The sequence below is a fragment of the Lynx rufus genome, unplaced genomic scaffold (assembly GCF_022079265.1).
Source record: "Lynx rufus isolate CCGP_SWC_20201006 ecotype Redwood Valley unplaced genomic scaffold, mLynRuf1.p SCAF_11, whole genome shotgun sequence".
Lineage (NCBI taxonomy): Eukaryota > Metazoa > Chordata > Mammalia > Carnivora > Felidae > Lynx > Lynx rufus.
This window is the reverse complement of record NW_025814825.1, coordinates 68,838,484-68,864,180: the sequence shown is the minus strand read 5'-3', so window position 1 is coordinate 68,864,180 and position 25,697 is coordinate 68,838,484. Positions and strand designations below refer to the sequence as shown.

General features: G+C 60.8%; 2 protein-coding genes across 3 annotated transcripts in view; both read right to left on the bottom strand.

The window, feature by feature from the left end:
• Positions 1-7,642: 7,642 nt before the first annotated feature.
• On the bottom strand, positions 7,643-8,807 carry UTF1 (undifferentiated embryonic cell transcription factor 1). The gene is made up of 2 exons (XM_047072796.1): positions 8,243-8,807; positions 7,643-8,127 (listed from the first exon to the last, which is right to left on the bottom strand). The coding sequence occupies exons 1-2, from the start codon at positions 8,805-8,807 to the stop codon at positions 7,643-7,645; spliced, it is 1,050 nt and encodes a 349-aa protein (XP_046928752.1).
• A 5,813-nt stretch (positions 8,808-14,620) lies between these two features.
• Positions 14,621-25,697, bottom strand: part of KNDC1 (kinase non-catalytic C-lobe domain containing 1) — a 63,802-nt gene continuing 52,725 nt past the window's right edge. For both annotated transcript variants that reach the window (XM_047073652.1, XM_047073653.1), the window contains 10 exons: positions 24,839-24,952; positions 23,626-23,773; positions 23,351-23,530; positions 22,620-22,826; positions 22,098-22,180; positions 21,672-21,822; positions 17,239-17,361; positions 17,095-17,154; positions 16,158-16,315; positions 14,621-15,009 (listed from right to left, as the gene is read on the bottom strand). In XM_047073652.1, coding sequence (XP_046929608.1) covers positions 14,778-15,009; positions 16,158-16,315; positions 17,095-17,154; positions 17,239-17,361; positions 21,672-21,822; positions 22,098-22,180; positions 22,620-22,826; positions 23,351-23,530; positions 23,626-23,773; positions 24,839-24,952 — 1,456 coding nt within the window. In that variant the 3' untranslated portion in view covers positions 14,621-14,777. The remainder of the gene's footprint in view (positions 15,010-16,157; positions 16,316-17,094; positions 17,155-17,238; positions 17,362-21,671; positions 21,823-22,097; positions 22,181-22,619; positions 22,827-23,350; positions 23,531-23,625; positions 23,774-24,838; positions 24,953-25,697) is intronic.

Genomic DNA, 25,697 nt, shown 5'->3' with positions numbered 1-25,697 from the left:
GTTCCAGTTGGCCCTTCCCTCTCAAATTGTACTCGGCGGCCCCCCCCACAACCCCATTTCGCCCCAGGCTTCACTTTGGGGCCCTTGAGCTGGATTCCAGTGACAGGAAGGAGGGGCGTCTGCCCGCCGAGGGCATGGAGGACCCTGCGGGGAAGGACGGGGGGAGCCACTGCCCTCCGCTGCAGCGCTGTCCCCACGGTGGCCGATGCAGGCCCCGAGCTCCGGGAGGGTGCAGGAGTGACTGGGCTGCACAGGCCTCCCCCGCGGGTGCTCCAGCGAACCTGCCGGCGCCCTTCGGGGTCATGGACCCCGTCCACCTTCCTCTCCCCCCGCCCCCCCCCCCCAACGCGTCTGTCTCCAGGACACGACCCCAAGCACCAGCCCGAGCCGCGATCAGGGCGACCCGGGGCAGCGCGGCGGGAGCACCGACAAGCGGCGTGGTGGCCCTAGCCCACAGGCCGGCCTCCCGGGGGCGCCGGCGCCAGCCTGGGCGGGACCGCCAGCCTCTACGCCCTCCCCGCCCTGCAGGATCAAAGGCCCCTGGGGCCTCGCGGGGATTAACACCCCCAGCCCCGCCTCCCGAGCCCCCCCCCCGCCCCCGGCCGGGCTGGGGGTGCGGGGGCGGGGGCGGGGGCTGGGGAGACTCCCGCGGGCACAGCGGGAACCGGCAGGCGCTGACCCCGGCCCGCGAAGGGTCAGAGGAGGAACCGCGACGCGCCAGCGGCAGTGAGCCGTCCCGCTACCTGGGGACAGAGGCCCCGCGGGTGGGGGCCCGCACCGCTCACGGGGGCGGCGCCACACAAACCCGACAAAGGGAGACCCCCCTCCCCCCCAGGACTGCTCAGGCAGCGCGGAACTGGCCCCAGAAGCACCTCGAGAGAAAGAGGAACGCTCGTGGGGAATTCGTGTGTGGTGCGCCCACAAGCGTTAATTGATGAGACGCCAGAATTCGCGCACGCCTCCCCGAAAGAGCGCCACACCTCTGCAAACCCAGTTTTCTCGTCTTCATTTCCAGTCTTTCAGGTCCCCACCCCCCAGCTCTGCTGGGCGAGTCCTCACTAAGGGGACCCTCCTGCCCACCCATTCCCAGCTCCCGGCTTACACCTTCCCCTACCTGAACCGCCGCCCCCCCCAGCCCCCGCCGCTGCCAGCTGTGCCCGCGGTGGACCCTTCCTCCAGCACCTCCCTGGGCTCAGGCCCCCCCTCCCCTCATCCGGAGCTTGGTGGTGCTTCTCCCCTCCCCGCGGCCGTCGGGGTCCCCCCCTCTCCCCGGCATCTCGAGCCAATGACGAATGTGTCACCCTAACCTCAGCTTCCTCACTCTGGGGCTGCAGTCCCTGTCCCTGCGCTGGTTCGGGGACCTACGTCCCCGGGTCTGCTGCCCCTCTGCCGTCCTCCGCCGCCTGCCTCCGAGGCTCGCGATCAGACGCGAAGCGGCCTTGGCTCTGACCGCTGACCTCGCCACTGAATCCCGCACCTGCTCGCCTCGGAGACGGGGCTCCCCGCGCGGCGTCCAGTCTATCACTCCAACGTCCTGGCAGCCCCGCCCCCAACTCGCGTCCAAAGTCCCCATCCCCCTGACCGGACATTCCTGGCCTCAGCCCCCCGCCTGGGCTCCGGGTCCACGGTGTCCCGCCGCCCAGACGCCTCCGCCCCGCCCCGCGCCGCAAGGGCCAACCCGGACGCGCGGCCGACGGAGGCCGGCCCCGCCCAAGACCCCCTTCTCCACGCCATTAGGAAGTGGGGCGGGGGGGGGGGGTGCGGGGTGACGCCGGCTAGTCCATTGCGGCCGCAACGCTGCCCTTCCGGTCCCCAGACTCACTCCAGCGCCGCGTGGCCACCCCAGCCTCTCGGGGAAACCGGAGCCACACCGCGCGGCCCGCCCGCCACGCCCCCACGTCGGATCACCCACGGGGCGGCTCCTCCCCTTCCCTCTCCACCCCTCCCCCTCCTTTTGCCCCCCCCCCCCCCCAGACTTCCCTCGACGGCCCCCTGCCCTTCAGACTCCCCTTCGGCCGGCCTCCCTTCCCGTGGGAGCCCCCTGACTTCCCTGTTTGTGCTTCGGGCGGAAAGAACTAAGGTGTGAGCGTGGGGCACTCAGCTGGGTAATAGTCTGGGAAGAGAGCAGAGTGGGTGGGGTGTGGGATTCCCAGGCTGCAGGTGTGATGAGGCAGAGGCCCCCTCCCCCTCCCCTCCCCTGCCCACCTCGGTGGAGAAGCGAGTTAGTGTCAGGGCCGAAGGACGCCCGACCTTCCAGCTCTGTTTACAAAGGCAGGTGGGAGGGGGACGCGGGAGTTCGGAGAACCGCAGGGTTGATACAGGTAACTCTCTGGTAGAAGATATAACCAGAAAACCAGGCGGGGTTAATCAGGTTCCACTGCATCAAAAGGAAGTGAGACCTACTGTTGATCCCTTTAGGGATCTGACGTTTTTGGGGAGGCCGGAAGGGCCCTTGAAGGACTATGTCAGAACCCAGGGCTCAGAGAATAAGGGAAGGAATGGAGTGTCCGCTGGGTGTCCTGAAGGTGAAAGAAAATTAGACTCACCGTATAGGCAGGAAAACCCGCTAGAAGGAACAGTGGCTTGTCGCATGTGGGTAAATGGCCAATGCTTGCACCCCAAGCAGACTCCCCACCTACTGGTGCCGGGCTGCATCTGGGTGTGAGGCCTGGGAAGAAGACCAGGACTGTCAGACTCAGGTCCGTGCCTGGCACCCAGCAGGGCTTGGGTCTGGGCCAGGTGAGGAAGGGAGTCTCACGCTGGCAGAGCCACGGGTGAAGCGGAAGAACAAAAAACATGTTAGGATTTCTCTAGATTCAGATAGCAAATGACCATTCTGGGAGGCACTAGCACACGGATGTGAAGAGTGAGCTGCCTTGCTGGGCATCATGGGAAGCAAGGTGAGGGGCTGGCAGGGGAGACTTCTGGAACATTGGACTCACTGTTGGATTCGAATGCACTCGTTTGAGAGATTTGACAAGTGTCTGGGGGAGCTTGGCCGCCGCAACAGGGCACCACAGACTGGGGGCTTAAAAGGGGTTCCAGCTCTTTCTTTCTCTGGCAGCGGGAGGTCCAAGATCGGGGTGTGGTGTGGTGGGGTTCTGGTGAGGGCACCTCCTGGCAAGCCGATGGCCACTCCCTTGCTGTCCTGTCTCAGAAAGCACCAATCCCAACGACGAGGCGCCGTCCTCAGGACGGAGTCCTGTCCCAAAGGCCGCGTCTCCTGACACCATCACATTGGGGGTTAGAATTTCAACATACACATTTTGGGGACACAAACATTCAGTCCATAATACAGAACAATATGGCTCCTAACAGAACAATTTAGCAGCAGAACCGGTGTGGAAGGTTAAGTAGCAGCCAGTACTAGGGTCAAAGTGGCCGGCCTCCAGGGTGCAAAACCGGAGGAAGAAATCACAGACACTGAACCTGGAGAGAAAGGGGGAATCAGGCCTCCGGTAAGACTGAAGGAATATAGGAGTTTATCTTATCTCGTTATAAATCGTATGAAGGATAAACCAATTTACCAAAATTTTAGATAGGTGTTCTTTGCGAAAAAAATGATAGGTCAAGATCACTCAGCCCTGTTTGCTTTGACTTGGAAAAAGATGCAGGTTTCAGAGCCCCAGCAGAGTCCAAAAGCAGCAGGTTTGAGAATGTTCCAAAGACCAATGTAATTAGGGACACAAGCGTGGAAGAGACAAGAATCTGGACGGACAGACAATGACAGTCAAGAAGATGACAATTTCTTATTTTTTAAAAAAATTTTCATTTGTTTTTTTTTGATTTACATCCAAGTTAGTTCACATATAGCGCAACAATGATTTCAGGGGTAGATTCCTTACTGCCCCTTACCCATTTAGCCCATCCCCCCTCCCACACCCTCACCAGCAACCCTCTGTTTGTTCTCCATGTTTAAGAGTCTCTTGTGTTTTGTCCCCCTCCCTGTTTTTGTATTGTTTTTGCTTCCTTTCCCTTACGTCCACCTGTTTTTTATCTTAAAGCCCTCATATGAGTGAAGTCATATCATATCTGTCTTTCTCTAATTTTGCTCAGCATAGTATCTAGTTCCATCCACGTAGTCGCAAATGGCAATTTTCATTCCTTTTGATCGCCGAGTAATACCCCACTGTATATATATGCCACGTGTTCTTTATCCATTCATCCATCGATGGACATTTGGGCTCTTTCCATACTGTTGCTATTGTGGATAGCGCTGCTATAAACATTGGGGTGCATGTGCCCGAGAAGACAGCAATTTCAAACATGAAGTTACAAAGGAAGTTTACCTCTGTTAAATTTTTTATTTTTATTCATTGATCGATTTTGAGAGAAAGAAAGCACGAGTCAGGGAGGGGCAGAGCGAAGACAGAATCCCAAGCAAACTCCAAGCTCAGCTCAGCCCGACTCGGGGTTCAGTCCCAGCCACCGTGAGATCATGACCTGAGCCGAAATCAAGAGTAGGACACTTGACCGACTGAGCCACCCAGGCGCCCCAAGTTTGGTTTTTTAACTGTTAATTTTTAAAAAATGTTTATTTTGAGAGAGAGCGCAGGGGAGGGGCAGAGAGCCAGAGGGAGGGAAAGAATCCCAAGCAGGCTCCCCCAGTGTGGGACTCCCATCTCAGGAACTGTGAGATCGTGATCTGAGCCGAAATCAAGAGTAGGGCACTTAACTGACTGAGCCACCCACGTGCCCCAACCTCTGTTAAGTTTTGAGGCACAACTGGACATCAGAGAGAGTGCAGGTACCAGAGCTAATTACAGATAAGGAGTGTCGAGCTATTCGGGAGTACAAAAGCTGCCCCGCACATTGATAGGGTTATTTGCCTACTTGTAGAAAAATGCATTTAACGTTGAGGTGTTCTCTTGTAAGCAACAGATTGATCACCAGATAAAGGTCACTTCACAAGGCCCTGGACAGCACTGGTCCTTGACAGATCAGCAAGATGTGAAAACACTCCTTCTGGTTCCAGCCCCAGAATGCAAAGGTGCTGGGCGGGGCTGGGTGGGCGGCCCCGCAGCTGGGCGGAGAGGACCCTCAGCCGCAGAGCTTCTTGGGCTGAACTGAGGAAGGACACAGGCGACGTGCACAATCCCTGGCCCGCAGGGCAGCACAGAACAGAACGGCACGACGGGGAGCTCCCCACTAGACGGGTGGGTCGCCCAGGCAAGGAGGCAGTTGGGCACGACAGGCACTCTGGCACCTGTCAGAATGGTCATTGGAGGTGCACGCTGCACAGCCACTCGGGTGGCTACCATAAGAAAAATCTCCGCGTCAGCGAGGATGCGGAGAAACCGGAACCCTTGTACACGGTTGGCGGGAACGTGAAACAGTGCAGCCGTGTGGACGACAGTACGGAGATTCCTCAACAGACTAAAAACAACAGAGGGGCACCTCATTGGCTCAGGCGGTTGAGCATCCGGCTTCGGCTCAGGTCACGATGTCGTGGGTTTGAGCCCCGCATGGGGTGAGCTTGAGCACGGAGCCTGCGTGGGATTCTCTCTCTCGCTCTCTCTCTGCCCCTCCCCTGCTCATGCTCTCTCTCTCTCTCAATAACAACAAAAAAATTAAAATTAAAAAAGAAATGAAGGGTATGAATCTGCTCTCCAGGGGCCCCTAGGGAGAGGGCGCTAATCTGAGGAGTAGTCCTAGGAGACCCTGCTGGAGACACTGCCCTGTTCTCGTGGTCAGGCCCAGGGAAGGATTGCTAATGGCCAGTGAAAGCATCGCCACTGTGGCGTGTCTGTCCCACGTGCCCAGAACCAAGCATAAGACACGCACATCACAGAACAGGGTGCGGACACGCCTCACCTCACTGACCCACAATATAGCCCCGGACGAAGGGGAGGGACAGCGAGAAGGGATTAGGGAATCTTTGGGGCATCCACAACAGCAGGTTTAAGGAACAGAGAACCCGGCCAAGCAGCTGGGTTGAGCCCAGGAAACATGAACAGCCCAAACTCCCCTCCCCAGGCTGGAAGACACGGAAGATGGGCAGAGAAGGAACGTTCAGGTTCCTTACTCCAGCACGAGGGGCCTGAGGAGGCCATGGGATGCACCCCATTTGTAAGGTGGGCAGTAAGGCAGATGGGTTTTCCGAGGTGCCTTCAAGCCTCTCAAAGTCGATGACCTCCACAGATTTCTTTCAGCCACAAAATAGCCTTCCTCCAGGGCAGAGGGTCCCCGGGCATCACCCCCACCCCGGGAGGCTGACATATTTGCCCCAGCCTGTGGTTCTGACCTTCCAGCGGGAGGTGGCCTGTGGGGTGGGGGGGGTAGGTCTGCAAGCTGGAATCACCCCATAGCAGGTTTTTGGCAGCCTAGACACTCTCAGGGATCATAGCATAGACAGCATCGTGAAGCAGAAGAAAGTGTGTCTTAAGTGAGGTGACGCTTTGAGTCACTTCTACGGTTTTGGTCTCACAGAGCCCCCCGGATCTGCCATAAATGTACAGCCCACGGGTGGGCTCAGCTTCTGGGGTCTGGGAGACCACTCCTGCTCCCATTTGGGGATCTCTGCAGGCCAAGGGTCCAACTGGGGTCTCTTCTCCAAAGATTCCTGAAAAGGGCTTGGGGGAGGGGCTTTACCCCCCACCCCCACCCCAAGCCCCAGGTACTGCTGGAACCTTGGAACACAGGGCCAGCCAGAACACCTATTTAGCTTTGTGGCCTCGGGGCAATCACTTGTCCCTGAAAAGAACCCCTACTTGGTGGAACTGTATTGTTATGCTGGCCAGTTGCCTCGGGCTACTTCCTTATCTCCCCAGGGCAGGAGCACCTCCCGGCCCACCCAGTTCTCATTCGTTGGATCCACCGAAAGAGGGTGGGGCTCAGTTACTATTTGGAAAATGCTCCCAGGGCGGTTTTGGTCAAGTCCTCTCAAATCTGCAGGACGTGGTCCTCGGCCAAAGTCTCAGAGCCTGGGCTACCCAGAGCAGTCACTCCCCCGGGGACAAAAGGAGCCCCTCTCCTGGTATGCGTTGGCTGTCCTGTTCCCAGCTGCCTCTAAGGAGTCCTGCTTTCCAGAACCCAGCCGGAAGGTTTAGGCCTGACTGGGGTCGGGGTGGGGCTCTGAGCACACCCCACCGGCGGCTCTGGTCAGGCTGGGGGAGCGTGCCCACAGTGGAGGAGACCTTCTAATGCCAACCCCCAGTGGCTCAGGCAGAGTCCGGTCACTGCTATTTTGCCTGGGGGTCCAATCTCCCCCCTGGTCCCGCTCAGTTGGGCTCCCAGGGAGGGCAGAAAATGCTCACCCACCAAGGCTGGGCTGGTGCAAAGTTCTGGCGGGCAGGGTCTGGGAGGCTCCGGGGAAAGCCAGTGTTACAAGGACCCCAACTTCCCATTCGATGTGCCCTTGCCTCCTAGGGAAGGTCCTAGTCAGCATCCCAGCAGGCCCCAAGGCACAGGCAGCCCAGGCCCTCCACCCCCCACCCCACAGGGAGACATTTTAACCTTATCAGGCCGTATTAGTAGGGACCACTCCTATCTAACACAAGACGTGCACGCGTTCACAGAATTATATCGGAAAAAAAACAATCTTTTTATTGAACATACCTAGACTTGGAGTAGGGGAGGACCGCAGGATGGGGTCAGGGCGGAGGGAACGTGATCGTACAGAAAGGATCGGGGCAGCCAGGCCTCAATCTCGCGGGTCGGCCAGGACGCCTCGCTCAGCGGCGGCGCTGCCTAAGATGAAGCCGACGGCCAGGGACACGGTCTGGTCGAAGGAGCCGCGCAGCTGCTCCACGTGCTGGTTCAGGGTCAGCAGCTGGTCGCGCAGCGGACCCAAGATGGCCACGATGTCGCCCAGGTGCCCCAGGGTCTGCAGAAGGGCGGCGTTCAGCGACGGGGGCGCGGACTGCGGGGGCGCGTGGTTTTCGGGGCGGCCGGACGGAGAGTCGGGGTCCTCCCGGGCGGGGTCTAGGGCCGGCGGCGGCGGGGATGCCGCGGCGCGGAAAGGCGCGTGGTCCTCGGGGCGGCCGGGCGCGGCGGCAACCGTGGAGAACGCCGTCGGGGAGCCGGGAGCGCGCGGTGCGTCTGCAGACTTGGGCGGCGTCGGGCTGAACCTCAGCGTCCAGGCAGGGTCTGCGTCGGGGTCGCGGGTGGCGGCCGGCGGCGGAACGTCTGGAACGCGGAGGGGGCGTCGGGCCGGGCTCCGGGGGCTCGTCCGCCGCGGCTCTTACGCCCAGGGGCCCCTGCTGCCGCCCCGGCTCCCCCCCCCGCCCCCGCCCCCGCTTACCCGGTCCCGCGGACGAGAGGTGTGCGGCGGCGGCCGCCCGGCGGCCGCGCGGGGGGCGCCCGGGCCCCGGGGAACGGCGGCGGCCGCGGCGGTGCCCGTTGTCGCCCAGCAGCCCCATGAGCTCGCGGATCTGCGCATCGAATGGCCCGGACGGCTGGCCCTGGGCGTCGCGGAGCTTGTCCTTGAGGAACTTGTAGCGGCGGCGGCACTGCGCGGGCGTGCGCCGCACCTGCTGGCGGGCCAGCGCGGCCGACACGCGGCGGTAGGTGGGCAGCGCCTGGCGGCGGTCGAGCAGCAGCGCGCGCCACACGGTCGGCTGCAGCAGCGTGCCCAGCAGCAGCTCCGTCTCGCGGGCGCTCCAGGGCGTGCGCTGCGCCGAGCCCGGGGACACGGGCGACCCGGGGAGCCCGAGGGACGCGGGGGACGCGGGCGCTGCCAGCGCGCCGGGCGAGGCGGGCCGCCGGGGCGGTGTCCCCGGGGCGCCCCCGGCCGGCCGCGGCTCGGGGTCGGGGCTGGCCGGCGACGCCGGCGCGGGCGGCGGCGGCCGCCGCGGCCGGAGCAGCATCCCGGGGCCGGCGGGGCGCGTGGGGTCGGGGCCGCGGCCCGAGAGAGGCCGCCTGCACGGGATCAGAGGGTGCACGCTCGCCGGAGAAGGAGCGGGAGCCGGAGCCCGAGCGAGAGCCGTAGCGGGTCTACGCCGTCCGCCCCCGCGCGCCCCGCCCCGTCCCGCCCCGCCCCCACCCGGCCAGCCGACTTCAACTTGGGCCGGCCCGGGCCCTGGCTAGGAACGGCCCGACAAACCACAGCGGCTCTACTTTTTAAACTCTGGAGTTGACGAACGAACGGATACGGCAGCTTGCCCGAGACGCGCAAGGTCCGATTCGTTTTTACGCATGTGCCGTGCCCTTTCACCGCCGCGCAGACCTAGCCGTGGAACATTCCAGCTCCCAAAGGCGCCCCCGCGCCCCTCCCATTTGCCTCAGGCGCGTCTCCGCCAGTAGTTCGCAGAGGCGCTGGTGTTTGGGCCCCGCCCCCACCTGCCGTGGTTCTGGTGTGAGCACCGAGGTGTGGTCGCCGCTGCGTGCAGTCAGCTCAGGGCGGGATCTGCTGAGTTATGACCAGAGCTCAGAATTGGTGTCATAGTTCATTCCCTCTCTCTCTCTCTCTCTCTCACTTCACAGGAAAAAACTGCTTTATTCTAATAACTACCCTTAACATCAGGTTAATAGAGAGTATTGCGCATTTCCTCCTGCAACTAGGAAGAAGACAAGGATGCCCAGCATCACTGGTTCTATTCAACATCATTCTGGAAGTGTAGCCGGAGCAATAAGGCAAGAAAAAGGAGTAAGGTTTATAAAATTGGAAATGAAGAAGTAAAACCATCATTCTTTTCAGGTGATATGATTGTAAATGTAGCAAATACAAAATGATCTGCAACCACATTATTAGAATTGGTAAATGAGTTTAGCAAGGTCATTGAGTACAACAATAAACAAAAATCAATTGTATTTCCATATACTAGCTATAGTCGTTTTTACAACTTTTTCGTTTGCGGTAATTGGTGGCACAGAAGGGACTGGAGACCCTGTGCCCTCCCCCCCGCCCCCCAGAGGAGCATCTCGTGGGACCACAGCACCTTTGTCAAAGCCGAGGAATTCACGTTGGGAGGACACCATTGACTGAGCCACAGACTTGACTTGGGTCTTAGCAGGTTTCCCAGAAACGAGCCTGTTCTGTCCCAGGACCCGGTCCAGGGCACCGCACCGCGTGCGGTCGTCTCGCCTCCTCTCTCCCCTCTGGACCCTGGCAGTTTCCCACTCTTGTTGTCCACGTTCTGGACACTTTGAGGAGACTGCTCGGTGCTTTGTGGGTGTCCTTCACCTTGGGTTTGTCAGATGCCTTCTCATGATGAGCCCGGGCTTGTGGGCGTTTGGGAAGAAGGCAGACGTTGCCGGGGTGCCCGCCACCTCTCTACCGTCCGGTCACCAAGTGCACCCCTCGTGTGGGGGTGAGCGGGCTGCCCTTTGAGGGGGGTGGCCACGTGTTGTTTGGGGCTCTCCTGTAATTCTTCCTTATCAGTGGACTCATGCCGTCCTGCATGACGGGGTGCCGTCCCATGCCATCGGCTGGAGGCGCCCGGATCGCCCCAGCTCTCTTCCTCTTTCCCTCTCGTCCTGTGTCCTTCTGACATGCCCCCCACCCCCAGTACTTCTCTGCTTTGTGCCGCTACCAGAGACTTCTGATCATCTTGTGCTTTCCCCACTCCAGCCCTAGAATCAAGCAATTTGCCATTTCTCCAAAAACCCGTGGTTCCTTCTTTTGGGGAGAGTGGTATCTGGAATCCAAGATCTGGAGACGGGTGTGCCTGTTGCTACTGGGGTGTCACTGCTTCCCAGCCACTGGGTCTCGGTGGGGAGTAGTCCCCCCCCCCAGGGTATATTTGTTGATGTCTGGAGATGTTGGCTGTCACAACTTGGGGGCTGCTGCTGGCATGTAGGGGGTAGAGACCAGAGGTGCTGGGAAACACCCCACAGTGCACAGGGTGGCCCATCCACCCAGCGCATCAGTGGGGCTATGACTGGGCTGTGTGCTGGCCCCGTGGAGGGTGACTTAGGAAGCATGTGTATGTGCACCCGCCCACGTGTCCACACCTGGCCTCCCCACTGGCTTTGCTGCAACTTCTCTCTCTGACAGCGGGAGGCCCCGGCTCCCTTATCTACAGCTTACGTATTTATGGATCAACCCTACTGTGCAAGGGAAGTAGCTTTAGGATAGCTGAGCCGAGTTCCCCGGGAGAAGTCAGTCCATCGACTGGGGTGCAGGCCTAATATGGTCTTTGGCCGCGCAGTTTCCTTTCAAAACACTGTTTTCCAGGGAGACTTAGGTCAGCCCCCCAAAGGGGTGGGAGGCAGCTGAAGACACCGGGGCAGCTCCAGGCACAGTGTGCCCGTGCGAATCCCTCCCGCCTTTCGAGCAAGCTTCAGACAGCAGTAGGAGCCACGGCAAACAACCCCAAACCACCCGTCTGGGGGCTGATGCCGGTGGGCGGGCCAGCTACGGGGTCCTCTTTCACAGAGCAGACGACCACCTCGGCGCGGGGAGCCGTCTGCCCCTCAGCACGCAACAAGGAGCTGCGTCATGCGCCACGGCATAACCGTTGACTCTGAGCAGTGGCCGGCGCTGGCCCTGTTTGGTTATGCCGCTGATTCCGTGGTCAGAGCTAGGACGAGGGTTCGGGTGGGCTGCTGGGCGTTCCCTTGGGACTGGGGCGGGCGGGTGTGGCACCGTTTCCGGGGCCCTGGCCTGGCTGTTTGGGGCCCCACAGGCCTCTAAAAGCGGCATGTGCTGGTGCCCGGGCGGCTCCGGGGCCGGCTGGCCGGACGTCTCTCCCGTCTCCGCTCCGTCCGCTCAGGACTGCTGCCTTGGGCCTGCTCCAGCATGGTGGTCTCGGGGTACTCAAACGTTGCCCGTGGTGGGGCCTTTCCCCAGAGCACGGATACACCGGGCCAGCCTTCATCGGCATAGGAGTGGACTGCCCAGGGTGGGGACCTGGGAAGCATGGCTCGCTTGGGGGCCTAAGGGGTCACTGGTTGTCAATTGTCCTAAAGGAAAACCTGCTGATTTGATTAGACCCAGTGCAGTGGAAGGAGATCCCGGTCCTCCTGTCTCAGGGGGGAAGAGAGACCAGGGTTTAGTGATTTTAAGGTGGGTGAGGACCCAAACCACCCACCCACCCGCGACTGGGACACTGGGACCCACCCGTGCAGCCACCGTGCGCGGTAACGTGACTCTAACAGGACGCTCTTGCCAGGCGGGGGACTTTACCCTTTATTACAGGGACTCCCCGGGTGGCTTTTCCACAGAAGACAACCATGTTTGTCCCCAAATTCTTCGAACCCCTGGTCTCCTGCCCCTCCTTTCGAGGTGTCTGGCAGGACCCTTCCCGGCGGCAAGCAAGCCTCAAGGAACATCCCTGTCTTGCCCTGGTGAGGGAGGACCCGGCCGTCCTGCCCTCAGGCTCAGGGTGAGGCCGGCAGCCTTCGGGTGGGAACCGGCTGGGGACGCCCGGTCCGTGGCAGAACGAGCTTTGGTGGCTCACCTAATTTGAGTGGTTTGGAGGCAAACGCCTCCTATGGCAACGGAGAGACCGCGCGCTCACGGGCCCAGCAGTTCTGGGATTCCGCTCCGGTGGGGCTGGAATTAAACGAGTTGGCAGACCTGGTCCTTCTCCGTGCCACCCAAGCACATACTGGCTGTGGCCGGTACTTCTCGTCCCCTGGTGCCTTCACGAGCACCCCTGAAGTTGTCTTCGTCCGGCCACGGAGGAGCCCACGTGACTCCCGGCGCGAGTGTCAGTCTGGAGACAAGCCGTACAGAAGCCATCTTGGTAGAAATGACTTTATTTAGAAATCTGTACCAGTGACATTTGGGCGACATGCAGACGATCGTGCTTAAGCTGAAAGCCCAGTCACTTCCCCGTGAATAAACTGTTACGGTTGGAATGTTTATTTGCGCCAGACCCGCAGTTTCAGGCTCTGTGACACCACCTTTGTTAAATTCAAAGTCTGAAAATGTTAAGTGTTGTTTGGTAGAACATAATCCTCATATAAAAGCCAGAAAAAAACCCGAACTTGCGTGGCGGGGAGTGCCGAGTTCCTCTTATATTCCGTTTAAGCAGGACCTACGTGTCGCAAATGAATTTGTGTGGGAAACACATCTTGACATTACAAACTCTGTATTTTATCACAAGTAACTGTTTCCCCAGAAATACTAACAGCTGGCTGTTCTAAAGAATCTCCAATTCTGAGACTCTAGAGAACAGCCTTGGGTCTTGCAACGATGTGCAACCTAAGATCGGTGGCGCCTGGGACGGTGCCAGGGGGCCTGATCTCCCCGCGTGGGGGCCGTGACCGCACCTTCCTGGTCCCTGTACACCTGGCCGAGGGGGTCTTCTGGCCGCTGAGCAAATGCTCAACACCAGCTGTTTGGAATCCAAGCCTCGGGGAAGAGCTTGGTTCCATCCAGGCGGCGAACGTCACCTCCTCCTCGGTTCTGACGTCACCTCCCCCGCGGTTCTGACGTCACCTCCTCCGAGTTCTGACGTCACCTCCCCCGCGGTTCTGACGGAGCGCTAGCGAAGGCAAGCTGTGAGGGCCCGGGCGTAGGCGTGTGCAGCGCATGCTGGCTGCTGGCGGCAGATGGACCTGGGCCACAGGCCTGAGGCCCCCAGATGGGGCTGGGGGAGGCTCTCAGGGCCCCTGAGGCCTTGAGTCGGCTTTGGAGCTGCTGTTTGTATCCTGTGTGCTTTGCTAGGAAGCAGAGCCTCGAGGGCCTCACCAGGAACTGTCCTAAGGGGTGGGGGTTGGGCAGGGGCCGCGGGCACTTGGGGGGCTGCCGGTGTGGAGCCGTGAGGTGCTCCCTCACCAGCAACCAGAGGCGGGGCTGCCTGCTGGGGCAAGGGCTGCAAAAGTCAGGCACCCCCACTTGGCAGGAATGGGGGTGAGCTGAGCTGGGCCCCTAAAGGGGAGGTCTGGAAGGAGGTGGTCAGGGGAAGGGGGCTGTGGGGGAGGTCTGGGGGTAGGAAGGGGGAATTTGGGTGTGGGGGGAGGTCTGGGGGTGGGGAGGGAGAATTTGGGCGGTCAGGGGGTGGGGAGAGGGAGGTCTGGGTGGAAGATGGGTATAGGTGTGAGGTGTTGGGGGGGAAGTCTGGGATGTGGGAGGAGATCTGGGGGAGGATTGGGTGGAAGGGAGGGGGATGTTGCGTGTGGGGGGAGGTCTGGGGGTGAGGAGGAGGAGGAGTTTGGGGGATGGTCTGGGGTTGGGGAGGGGGTATTTGCGGGGGTAGTAGGCCTGGGGTGGGGAGCGGGAGGTTGGGAGACAGGGGTAGGTGTGAGGTATGGGGGAGGTTTGGGGGTGGGGAGGGGGGTTTTGTGGGGTGGGAGGAGGCCTGAGGGTAGGAGTGTGGGCCCAGGCTGGGGCTTGGGCCACTGGGAAGGAAGCCTCAGGGCCCCAGGGGAAGGTTTCGGACACCCCTGGAGCCTATGGTTGGCATGGGGGTCAGAGGTCAGTTTGGTCCTTGGTTGCTGGGCAGACATAAGCCGGACTCAAGAAAACAATGCTCTGGGTCAGGGTGGGTGGCTGTGGGGTTTTGGGGGGGCGGGATCCCTGGAGAGTTGGCAGAGAGCGGTTTATCTCTAAGAAGTATAAATGGGTATGTGGCTCCTGGGGAGTTTACTTATTCTATTTTTGTGTTAATTTTAAAATATAGTTTTAAACTAGCAGCAATACCCCAACCTCCACCAGAGCCCCCATCCTCTCCCTCTCGGCAAGGCCCTCGAGCCTCCACCCCCCAGAGCCCCCCCGGGCATGCACCCCGACGCCCCGGCTGGGCTCTGGCTCCTGCACTGGGGGTCCCCCGTCCGGGGCAGCAGACGCTGGGCTGCACGGACTTCCTGGGCCTGGACGGCAAGCGGGCGGCTCTTTTCTGCCCCAGTCCTGTCCCCGATTTGGCATTCTCATCACATCCACCGTCCCGTTACTGGAACGTGGCTTTCATTCTCCGTAACTTGTCCTGGATCTTGCGGGAGTGCTTCTCGCTGGTGATCTGGTGGAAGGAGGCCCTGTTGTCGGCCGCCAATGTGGAGATGTCGGCCCCGCTAAAGCGGGCGATTCTTTGCTTGAGGTAGGACTGCAGCTTGTGGTCGGGGGCAAACGTGTAGGGGTTCTCCTGGAACGCGTGGACCTGACTCACCACCTTGGCTATGTTCCTGTGTTGGGGAGAAGCGAACCGTTAGTTCGCACGAGGCCGTGGCTTGGGAGTTGCCGGCCGTCACCGGAAACGTCTAACCCAAACCTCTTCTGGTATCAGCTCTGGGTGAGTTTCCGTATTTATTCTGACGGCCAAACCTCGTTTCGTTACTCAGGCCTGTTTGTCTACCCGCGCTCCCATCCATCCCTCTGTCCATCCGTCCACTTTTCGTCCCACAAACATTTACTGAACGTCTGTGTCGGGTCTGGTCAGTGCTGAGGGTTCCGACGTGAATAGACCCCAGTGTCAGCCATCCAGGGCCCGCAGAGGAGAAACGTGAGGTAGGGAGATGCAGGGGCCACTGGGCACATGCTCCCCCCAGCTCTGTGTTCAGGGACATCACCTGACAGCTCAAGAGCCACCACCGTGGGGGCATTTACACCCCGGGGCTTGGCTGACACTGTGGAGCGGGGCTTGCCTCCCCTCAGAGCTGCGAGTTAAACAGAGGCCACACAGCCCCGGAGGTGGGGGTGGGGGTCGTCCAGGAAGGGGGGAAGCCGTGGGCTCCACACACGTCTTCCCGTCGCGACTGTGGACGGAGATGGTCCAGTGTGGGGGACCAGGCTCTTGGATCCAGACGTACAATAGAGTTAAGAAGAGGCCTCATTAGGTCTCATCCCCTGTGCCTTCTGGGTCGTGGCCTGCCATTCTGCCAACATGGATTAACGTGCACTGTGGTGTCTCTTAAGCACTTTTTAAGTTGGTGACCGAAAGGAGGCCTTGCGCATAGCAGGTTGGAACCGCTGGGCTCCAAGGCCCCTGGGCCGCGCCTGCTGAGGCCAGCCCTCCACCCTGAGTGCAGCTGGACTGTGGCCTGACCAGCTTCCACCTGACTGTGCACGTGGCTGGTGTGGAGAAGAGACGGGAGGAGAGCAGGGTGGGTGCGAGGCTGGGGGGGTTGTGTGTGGGGGGGTGGGTGCAGGCCCACTGGAGAAGGGCTGGCCCGGTCCTGAGACATGCGGGGGCGTCTTGGAGGAGGCCTGGAGCTCCCAGGCATGCCGAGCGCCCAGGGGTGTCGGGCAGGGGAACCACGGCCCCGCAGGAGCGGGCTGTGTAGACAGCTCTAGCGCGAGGGGCCCATGGGGCCGTGGGGAGCAAGGCCCTCACCTGAGCTTGCTCCATCTGTGGGCCCCGTTAGTCATGGTGAAGCCCCCCGTCTCCAGCTGCTGGATGTGCATGGCCAGGAGGCGCGCCGAGGGCAGAGTGGGCTGGGCCCGGAAGCGCCGTCCTTCCATGAGACACAGGCTGTCGCTCTTCAGGAAGACCTGGGGGCCCAGCCGGGGGCGTGGGCAGGGGGAGACAGGTGAGAGTCAGTCCAGGGCCCTCAGCTCAGCCAATCCCCTGCATGGGGCTGCACAGCACTGATTCACATCCAATCCGAAGTGTGCCTGGGATGACCGGACGGGGGTCGGCGGTGCGGATGTCTGAGACTGGCAGACACGGGGGACCCGGACATCCAGCAGAAAGCCGCACGCGTCCCGCCATCGTTTCCTAACCTACTCTCTGCGGGGCTCCAGAAAACAGCCAGGTGACCCAGCTGCCCAAGTGACAATAAGACCCAGGCCGGCCGGCTTCAGGGACCTGTTTCCGGCGTCAACCGAGGACACGCAGCAGCCCTCCCGCCCTGCAGGGGGCCGGGCCCGGGGTGGGGGCCGCGGGGCCTCTGCTCCTGCTGCCGCTTCCGGGGAAATGCCCACCGTTCCAGCGCTTCCTCGTTTCGGATCTCATGAGGCAGGTGCCTCTGTACTTGGGGAGAAGCACCGAGGCCAGAGGGCCAGCTCAGCTCAGTCTGGTCCTCTGGGCACCTGTACCCTGGGCACTGGCCCCTCGGTCTCTGCCCGGCTGAGTGGCAGAGGCCTCACGGGGAGGCGTGCAGGACCAGGCTAGCCGGGCTGCTCCACGCACGACTCTGAGGGGGCCGTGCGGCCCGGGGGCCACGACGCAGACTCTGCCCGGTGAGCCCCGCGGAGGTGCACGCGGTGCGTCCTTAGGGGAAGCCCCAGGTGGACAGAAGCCGCCAGAAGCTCAGGCACGGCACCAGTACCTCCACGGCTTTCAGCTCTTCCATGACCTCTGCTATCTTCGCGGGCAGAATTCTCCAGGCCTACAAGAAAAGCACAGTGAACCCCCGTGGCCATGCTGGTGCCCCCACGCCCGCCCCTGGCCGGCGCCCCCGGAGGTGACTCACGGGGGACTGCCTCACTGCGAGGTGCTCCAGGCCGCCCAGGATCTGCATGGCCGTCGCAAAGTTCCTTTGCTCGTAGCAAGACTTCGCGATCAGCAAAAATTTGGACAGTAAATTCACCTGCAACTGAAACCAGAAAATGACACATTCGGTGTGTTCCGGGTTAAGACGAGCCGGTAGATAGCATCTGAGGACCCGTTAGAGTAACCCAGCACCAGGGCACACAGGACAGGAGGCCCACCACCCGTGTGGCGAGGACGCAGGTGGGCTCAGGTCTCAGAGGATGGCCGTGAGGGGCAGGAGGACGCTCATGACTCGGAAACACAAAACGAAAAGGCAAGCACCCAGTAGGCACGAAGACGTGAAAAGAAGTCAGCCTCCTTCTCCAAAGGAAAATCTCTCCCAGGACAAACCTCTGCTCTAGGAGTGAGACACACGGGGCAGGGGGCACAGCTTTAGGACCCGGAAGGGCACCCCGGAGCCGATGCATCTCGTGGCCAAGAGCAGCTTCTCATCTGCGTGGCGCGACTCCACTGCAGGAAGGGCTTCAGCGCCTGACCAGGGGGTGGGTCCACGGGCCCCACTGCTCCTCTGCGGGTGGCCAGTCAGCAGATTTAGCAAATTCACCAGATTTGATAGGAACACCCGGTGGGATTCTCATTCCTAACCGCGTGTGCCATTTCAGAGGCCTGAGGTCCTGGGTTCATGGACCCACAGATAGCACTTGGATTTCACACAATTCCAGAGGCTTCTAGAAGATTCTAGAGAATTCAGCTGACCCCTCATTTCAGAGCTGCCTCACCCTATAAACTGTCACCAGGGCCAGGGCCATCCTTCAGGCGGGAACAGTTGCCTGCCTGTGGGTCCCAACCTCATGTCTTTCCACTGGACTTGACCTTGTCTGCGGTGATTCTGATGCCATCGAAGGTCACACAGATGGGCCCCTGGAGCTCATCCACCATGGTGGCCTCCCAGCTGTCTGGCCTGAGTGCTTCTTAAAGAGTCTTGGAAAACATTTACTCGCTCATACTTTTTAAGTTGACATCCCACTTTTTTCTTCATATATTTAAACAGATGCAAAAATAAGGGTGCCTGGGTGGTTCCGTCAGTTGTGTCCAACTCTTGATTTCGGCTCAGATTTGTGGGATTGAGCTCGGTGCCAGACTCTGCTCTGACAACGCGGAGTCTGCTTGGGATTCTCTCTCTGCCCCTTCCCTGCTTGCGTGTGCTCTCTCTCAAAAATAAGTAAGTGTTTAAATAGATGTGAAGTATGTAATTTCCAGCACTTTCAGATAAAACTGTTCCATCACATCTTTGTTTTTAAAAAAATGTGGTAAAAAATATGCAGTAGAAAATTTACTCTTGTAAGCACTCTTTTTTTTTTTTTTTTTTAATTTTTTTTTCAACGTTTATTTATTTTTGGGACAGAGAGAGACAGAGCATGAACGGGGGAGGGGCAGAGAGAGAGGGAGACACAGAATCGGAAACAGGCTCCAGGCTCCGAGCCATCAGCCCAGAGCCCGACGCGGGGCTCGAACTCACGGACCGCGAGATCGTGACCTGGCTGAAGTCGGACGCTCAACCGACTGCGCCACCCAGGCGCCCCTGTAAGCACTCTTAATAGAGCTCCGCAGCGTTAGTGACACTGGGTTGTGTCACAGATCTCTAGAGCTTTCTTCTGGTAAAACTGAGGCCACAACTGTCAAACAGCTACTCCCATCTCCTGCCCCCACCTTTCTGCCTTCTGTCTGTGTGGCTGGAACACCCCCAGAGGTCTCCTAGAGCGGAATCACAGCATTTGTCTTTCTGGAACTGGCTTATTCCCTGAGCATGACGTGCTCCAGGCTCAGCCACGCCAGAGCCTGTATCATGACTTTATTCCTTTTTTTTTTTTTAATGTTTATTTATTTTTGAGACAGAGAGAGACAGAGCATGAATGGGGGGAGGGTCAGAGAGAGAGGGAGACAGAGAATCTGAAACAGGCTCCAGGCACCGAGCTGTCAGCACAGAGCCTGACGCGGGGCTCGAACTTGTGAACCACAAGATCATGACCTGAGCCGAAGTTAGACACTTAACCGACTGAGCCACCCAGGCACCCCAACTTTATTCCCTTTTAAGGCTGAATACTATTCCATAGCGTGGATAGGCCACATTTTGTCTACCCACTTGTCCGTGGATGGACCTTTGGGTTGTTTCTTTCTCTTGGCTGTTGTATTCTATCACTTGGAAAATTACCTGAAGAGGTCGAAATGCGGTTTTGCCTTCAAACCCACCATTATTCACCTAGAAAAAGTCAACAAGTTTTTCTTGAAGGTGACAAACTCCACACCGTTTCCTGTTCTTCACCTCGTACTTCCATTCCGTTTTCCCCAGCGCGTCACGTGCGTGGGATGTATGCTGTCCCCAGGGCCCCGCTGCATTCTCTGCCTCAGAATTTGAATGTTGACAGTTTTCTGTGACCACAGTTGACAAATGGAGAAGCCAGTCTTTTGGATTGTTCTGACATTATGGTAAATAACACACAACACGTGAAACAATGCATACGTCGGAACGTGATAAACACTTTTGTCGAAGGTTCGCGTGCAGTTTCCTTGGAAACACGTCCCCCGATGAGCCACACAGGCTCTTGGCCCCGGTGGTTCCTGCATGCGGCTGAGTACTGCCCATTTGAATGATTCTGTCTTTTGCTTGTGGGGACACAGGGCCTGTTCGCGACAACAGGAGGCGTTCTGCCCCAGTGACACCACGGTCCCTACTGTCCTTCCAGGCTGGGTGCCCGGGTGTGCGCCCAGAGATCCGCTCCATCGTGCTGACCGCCGGGCCCACAAAGGTGTCGTGCCGCTCCGTGTGGGCCTGCTGGGCAGGCACCCGCAGACTCAGGACACCGAGCTCACCTTCCCTCTCAGGCTGGGAGGGGGCCTTCGTCCCTCTTTTTGGGGACTCACATAGGGATAATCCTGGGAGGGCCGTGGCGTGGCTGTGGATTGTCCTTGGACCTGTCCTTGGAAGTCCTCATGAGGACTAACCACACAGGCCCCTGTTTGAAGACCTGGTTTAGGGAAGCTACGTTCCGATGTCACGGTATTTGTAACGTCGTGGATTAGAACAAACCGGGTGAGCCCAGGCTCCCTGTTCTCACTTCTTGGAGAAGTGAGGGCTAATAAATCTCTAAAGTGCGAAAATTCTCCCCTAAGGAGGAAAATGTAGAGAACTCTGCACTTGCTAATGGGTTTTGGGTTGCCCTGTGGGTTTTGAGGTCAGGGGGACGCAGAGAAATATTAAAAAAAGAAAAGAAATCGCAGACAGGTGCTGGAACAGACTTTTCTGTGCTTTGCCATGTGATGGGGGGGTGGTGGCCCCTGTGGGCTTGGGGGCGGCTCCGGGGGCAGAACGATGGCGTCCCCCACCCCTGAGCTCCCCTGTCATGCTCAGCCCAGGGGCAGCGGTGATGGGGATCTCGCAGGAGGAGCCCTATGTTTGGGCCAGAGTTTGCCCTCAGGTGGCTGCCGCCTGCGAAGTGGTGGGAATCCGCCCACGGGAGGAGCCCTTGTGGTCCCAACCTCATGCCTCAGCACGCCAGTGTGGCAGTTCAAGTGGGCAGGACTCGGCGATGCCCCGTGCCAGGGCTGGCCTCAGGTGGCAGGAAAGCGGAGGCCTTCGGGATGCACCGGGGCCCGGGGACTCCGTCCTCCCCCAGCCCCTCGTGAGTGAGTGGGAACCCGGAGGGAGGCGCCGGCTCTGAGGCAGGTGACTGTCCCTCCTGGCCTGCCTGGTGCACTGCCGGAAGCAGGTGGGTTAGTTCAGGCTGAGAGACGGGCCGTCAGGGGGAAGGCCGGCGGGGCGAAGAAGGGGCCCTAGAACGGCAAGACCTTCACCTTGACTGGACCGCTGACCCGTTTTGTTTATCCCACGAACCTGCTGAGAACACGCACTGTACTGGCTGCAGGGCTGTGACAGGAACCAAGCTGGTCCCCACCCTCGAAAAGTTCAGGTTAGGGGGAAGGCCGGGAGTCACAGTTCCCAGCCCTGCGGCTGCGTATGTGAGTGTGAGAGGGGGGGAGTGTGAGTGTGTGAGTGTGTGAGGGGGTATGTGTGTGAGGGAGTGCATGTGTGTGAGGGAGTGCATTTGTGTAAGACTGCACGTGCACGTGTGACACTGTAGGTGTGCACAGGCACACGTGTGGAAGTTGCACGGACAAGGGGCCGCCACGGCGCTGAGCCGGTGCGCATTTGCGGTGTTAGGGTCGGGGTGTGACAGACGGTGCGAGCCGGGTGGTGTGCCTGATGCTGTCGACAGAGGCTGTGACACGGCTCTCACCCTTGCTCGGGCGGAGTCTGAGGCTGCCCCGTGCGCGGAGAAGGGACGACTGGGGCCCCCCGCGAGGCGCCGCGCCGCTGCGGCTACACCCTGGCCCTCCTGTGAGACGGGCACCCACCTTGGAGGTGTGGCTGGTCACGATTTCAGCGGCCACCCAGGTGCTGACGTCGTCCGCACTTCTCAGAAGCTGCAGCAGGTACTTGTCCTGGACGTAGTTGGGCAGAAACAAGCTGCACGTCTTGGCGGTCGGAGGCTCAGAGGAGCTGGCCCTGGAAGAGACAGGCGTGTGCATGCCGGCGAGGACGTGCGGCCACGGCCCTGCCCGGGCCCCCGGGGCCGCGGGGGGCTCTCCGGACCCGGGTGGGGCCGGCAGGATGGGCTCTGCGGAGCGGGGAGCGTCTGGCTCCGAGGACGTTTGTGACATTGGCGTCTCCCTTTGGCCAAGAGTGTCCACGAGACACTCAGGGGAAGCCCCCAAGCCCCTGCCACCAGCCATCTGTCTGTCCCAGAGCTCTGGGGTGACGCCCCGCAGGTGCACACTCACTTGGGGATGGCCACGCTTTTGTCCATGACGCCCAGGGCCCGGGAGTTTAAGAAGTGGACGGGATGGCACTTTTGAAACAATTCCTGTCGGAGACAAGGACGCAGATGTTCAGGGCACCTTTCCCAGGGGCCTCGTGGACAAGGCAGCATCTCTGGGGGCCTCTTTGCCCAGCCGTGGTGACGGCAGGTAGGATCACTGGGTCACCATCACCACCTTCACCCGCCAAGTGACTTGGGGCCCAGGATGGCAGGACACCTGGGGGCGGGGCTCAGGGCGCCAGGAGGGAGGAGGCCCACAGGGCGCCCTCTAGCGCTCTCGCGAGGCGGGAGTGTCAGGGACGCGGGCGCCGGTGGGCAGGGGGAGGGGTGGGAGTAGGAGCAGAGTCCCGGCCTTTCCAGAGCGCAGCCCCGCCCGCCAAGTTCACTGCCCTCCGCACGTCCGCCCAGCAACTCCAGAGAGCCAGCGAGGGCCCCCGCGTCCCTCCCCGTGGCGTCCCCGCGCCAGGCTGGCCGGCCCCGTCACCTGCTGCAGCAGCGTCAGCTGGGAGAAGAGCTGGTGGGTGCTGTACTCCGTCAGGAAGTAGGGCCCCTTTTCATTGGCCTTGGCATAGGGGCCGTAGAAGTCCTCGAAGAAGCAGGGCTTGGGCAGGGCAGACGCGATGGTGTACTGGCGCTCCTTGTGGTGGGGCAGCGCCAGCCCGTTGCCCCGGGACAGCCTCCAGGGGAAGCTCTGCAGGGCGAGGTCAGAAGGTGCTAAAGGGGCGGGAGGAGCAGCCCCGAGGGGAGGGGGTGGGGGTGGGGAGGACCAGGAGGGCTCCAGGCCCTTGCTCAGAGAGAGAGAGCCGCAGAGCCAATCTCTGCCACCCACCGCTCTGGGACACCTGTCCTGGTCATTTCAGCAGGTCCCCCCCTGAAGAAGTGTGGCGCCGTACCCATATATTATGGGCAGGTCCCTTCAGACCCGGCCCCCGTCCTAGGCCATTTCCTGGCAATGATTTGTCCCAGTCATCAGGAATGTGAGGTCATCGGAGCACCTGCCCGGGGCTCCTGCATTGTCCTCGTCCGGGGCGAGGACGGGCGGGAAGTGCCAGCCTCACAGGGCCGCGCGTGTGTCTGTACGTGTGTCCACACGTGTGAGCGCACAAGCGCGTGTGTGAATGTGTGTATGCATGCGTGCGTGCACTGCGTTCTCTGGGCTGTGCTGCCTCTGCCCCAGGAGACCCCCCGACCCCCCAGTCCGGGAAAGGCCCCCACCTTCCGGGAGATGCCGTCTTCCGAGAGCCTCTTACAGAGGGCGTTGAGAGGCCTGGTGTCCTCCTCTGCCTCCTTGGGGCCCTCCAGGTCTGTGCCACGTGAGGTGCCCTCGGCCCGCCGGTCAGTGCCCACCTCCAGGAGGCCCAGCAGGTGCTCTGCAGAGCCGTCCAGGGGCAGGATCTGGGCAGAAGCACAGGGTGGTCACTCGTCACCCAGACGGGGCTGGCGGCTCTCACCCCGAGTCCTGCCCACGGGCACGCGGGGGCCGCACTCACCTCGGAAGACAGGAAGTCCTCCAGCCTGCCCAGGAGCCCGGAGTTCCGAGTGAAGTCCACGGTGTAGCAGTCTTCCAGCCAGGCCTGCAGGAGGCAGAAGCTTCGCTTGTAGATCTTGGTGAAGGTCGAGGTGGGGTCCTGGTGAGCCCTGGAGGCAGACGGCAGAGACCTAAGCTTTACCGGGTCTGTGTGCTGCTGGGGGTCACGCACTGCCCAGCAGTGGGGTGTGAGTGGGGTCCGAACGTGGCTCTGCCTTCGAGGGGTGTCTCAGCCCTATCTCGCCCGTGTCAGGGGACAGAAGAGAGAGGCCGTGGCCGCACAGCTGGGCCTCGGGCTCGGCGACCCGGGACAGGGGCCTGCTGCCTGTCCGCCAGCCTTGCCTGGCGCCAGTCCTGAGGCGCCTGTCACCCCTGCAGCTCGGGCTGAGATGCCAGGGGTCTGGCGCACGGTGTGAGCACACGCCACGAGAGGCGGAGTGGGGGCCTGGCTCCACACGCGCAGGAGGAAGGGGTATGGAGGTGTCCCCTGCGAGTCCCCGCCCCAAGGAGGGAGGTGATGGCTGATGGGCCAGGCAGGCGCAGGGAGCCTGTGGTGACGACAGGCCAGGTCAGAGAACAGGCCAGAACAAGTGCATACATCCTTCACTGACTGCAGTCCTGGGCTGCCTATGCGCTGCTGCTGAGGAGGGCTGAGGGCCTGCAGGACAGCACCCCCCTCCCCCGTGCCCCCACCCAGGCCATCCCCTCCCTGCCTCCTCCATTAGCATCGGTGGTCTCTTCTGGCCACTCACCCCTCCTTTAAAAAAAACTCTTTTTTTTTAATGTTTATCTATCTTAGAGAGAGAGAGAGAGAGACAGAGCGTGAGCGGGCGAGGGGCAGAGAGACAGGGAGACGCAGAATCCCAAGCAGGCTCCAGGCTCCGAGCTGTGAGCGCAGAGCTCGAACTCAAGAACTGCGAGATCAGGACCTGAGCCGGAGTCTGACACTTAACCGACTGACCCAGGCGCCCCAGCCACTCTCCCCTCCTGCTGCTCCCTCCCTTCTCTGGGCTCCTCGTCCCCTCGCACCCTCCCTCCTGCTCCGCCTTCTCCGGCCAGGCACAGCCATCATCCTGGCCAGGGTCGGCAGGGCCCCCCTGGCCCTTCACAGCCATTGACAAGGCGCCACGGGGTCCACCGTGCGTCTGTGTGGCGTCTCGTGGGCCGGGCCGTACCTGGACAGGGTGCTGTTGATGCGGTCCAGCAGGAAGTGCAGGAAGTCGTGGGGTGTGCAGAAGTAGCGGAAGGTGTACAGGAACTGCTGCACGTAGCCCTCCAGGAAGGCGTCGCTGGGGCGGAGAGGAGGTGCTCAGAACACTGGCAAGGCCAAGGCTCGGCCCCGCCCGCCCGCCCGCCCGCCCGCCTCCTAGCTCCATCCGTCCCCAACCCCGGGCCGGGCCGGGCCGGGCAGGCAGCTCCTCCCAGGAGACCTTACCTGTGCTTCAGGTAAGCGGGGAGGGAGGGCCCGGCTCCCCCCAGCCCCCGTTAGCAGTTCTGAGGTAGATGTGAGAGAGAGAGCATGTGAATGTGCGTGAGCGAGAAGGCGTGTGAGTTCCGCGTGTGTGAGCACGTAGATACGCGCGGCCCTTGCCAGGAGAAGCACTTGGAGAAGTAAAAGGTGCGGGTATTGGTGACGTTAGGGACTCCCCAACCATTTCTGGCGGGAGGACCTTCTTTAACATCGAGTTTTAAGGCACCCTCGCTATCTGCTTCTAGAACCTGTTTGGGGGGACTCGTGTGCGCAGGCAGTGACCCCCGCCCCCAAACTGGAAGTCACTACATTAGAAAGGAGAGCTGCTCGTTGTGCCCCAAAGTTCTCAGTTTCTTCAGGGCAAAACCAGGTAGGTGAGGGAATGAGCGTCCCCCGCCCGCAGGGGTGCCCCAGGGAACCCCAGGGCGGGCGACACCATGCAGGTCAGTGACTGAGTCCCAGAAAGAAAGGTGCAGGGGTCCTGGCAAGGCTGCTGGAAGGGGCTTCGGGGTGGAGGCCTGGTGTCTGGAGGGTGAGGGAGCCTAGCCACCTGCTCACCCTGG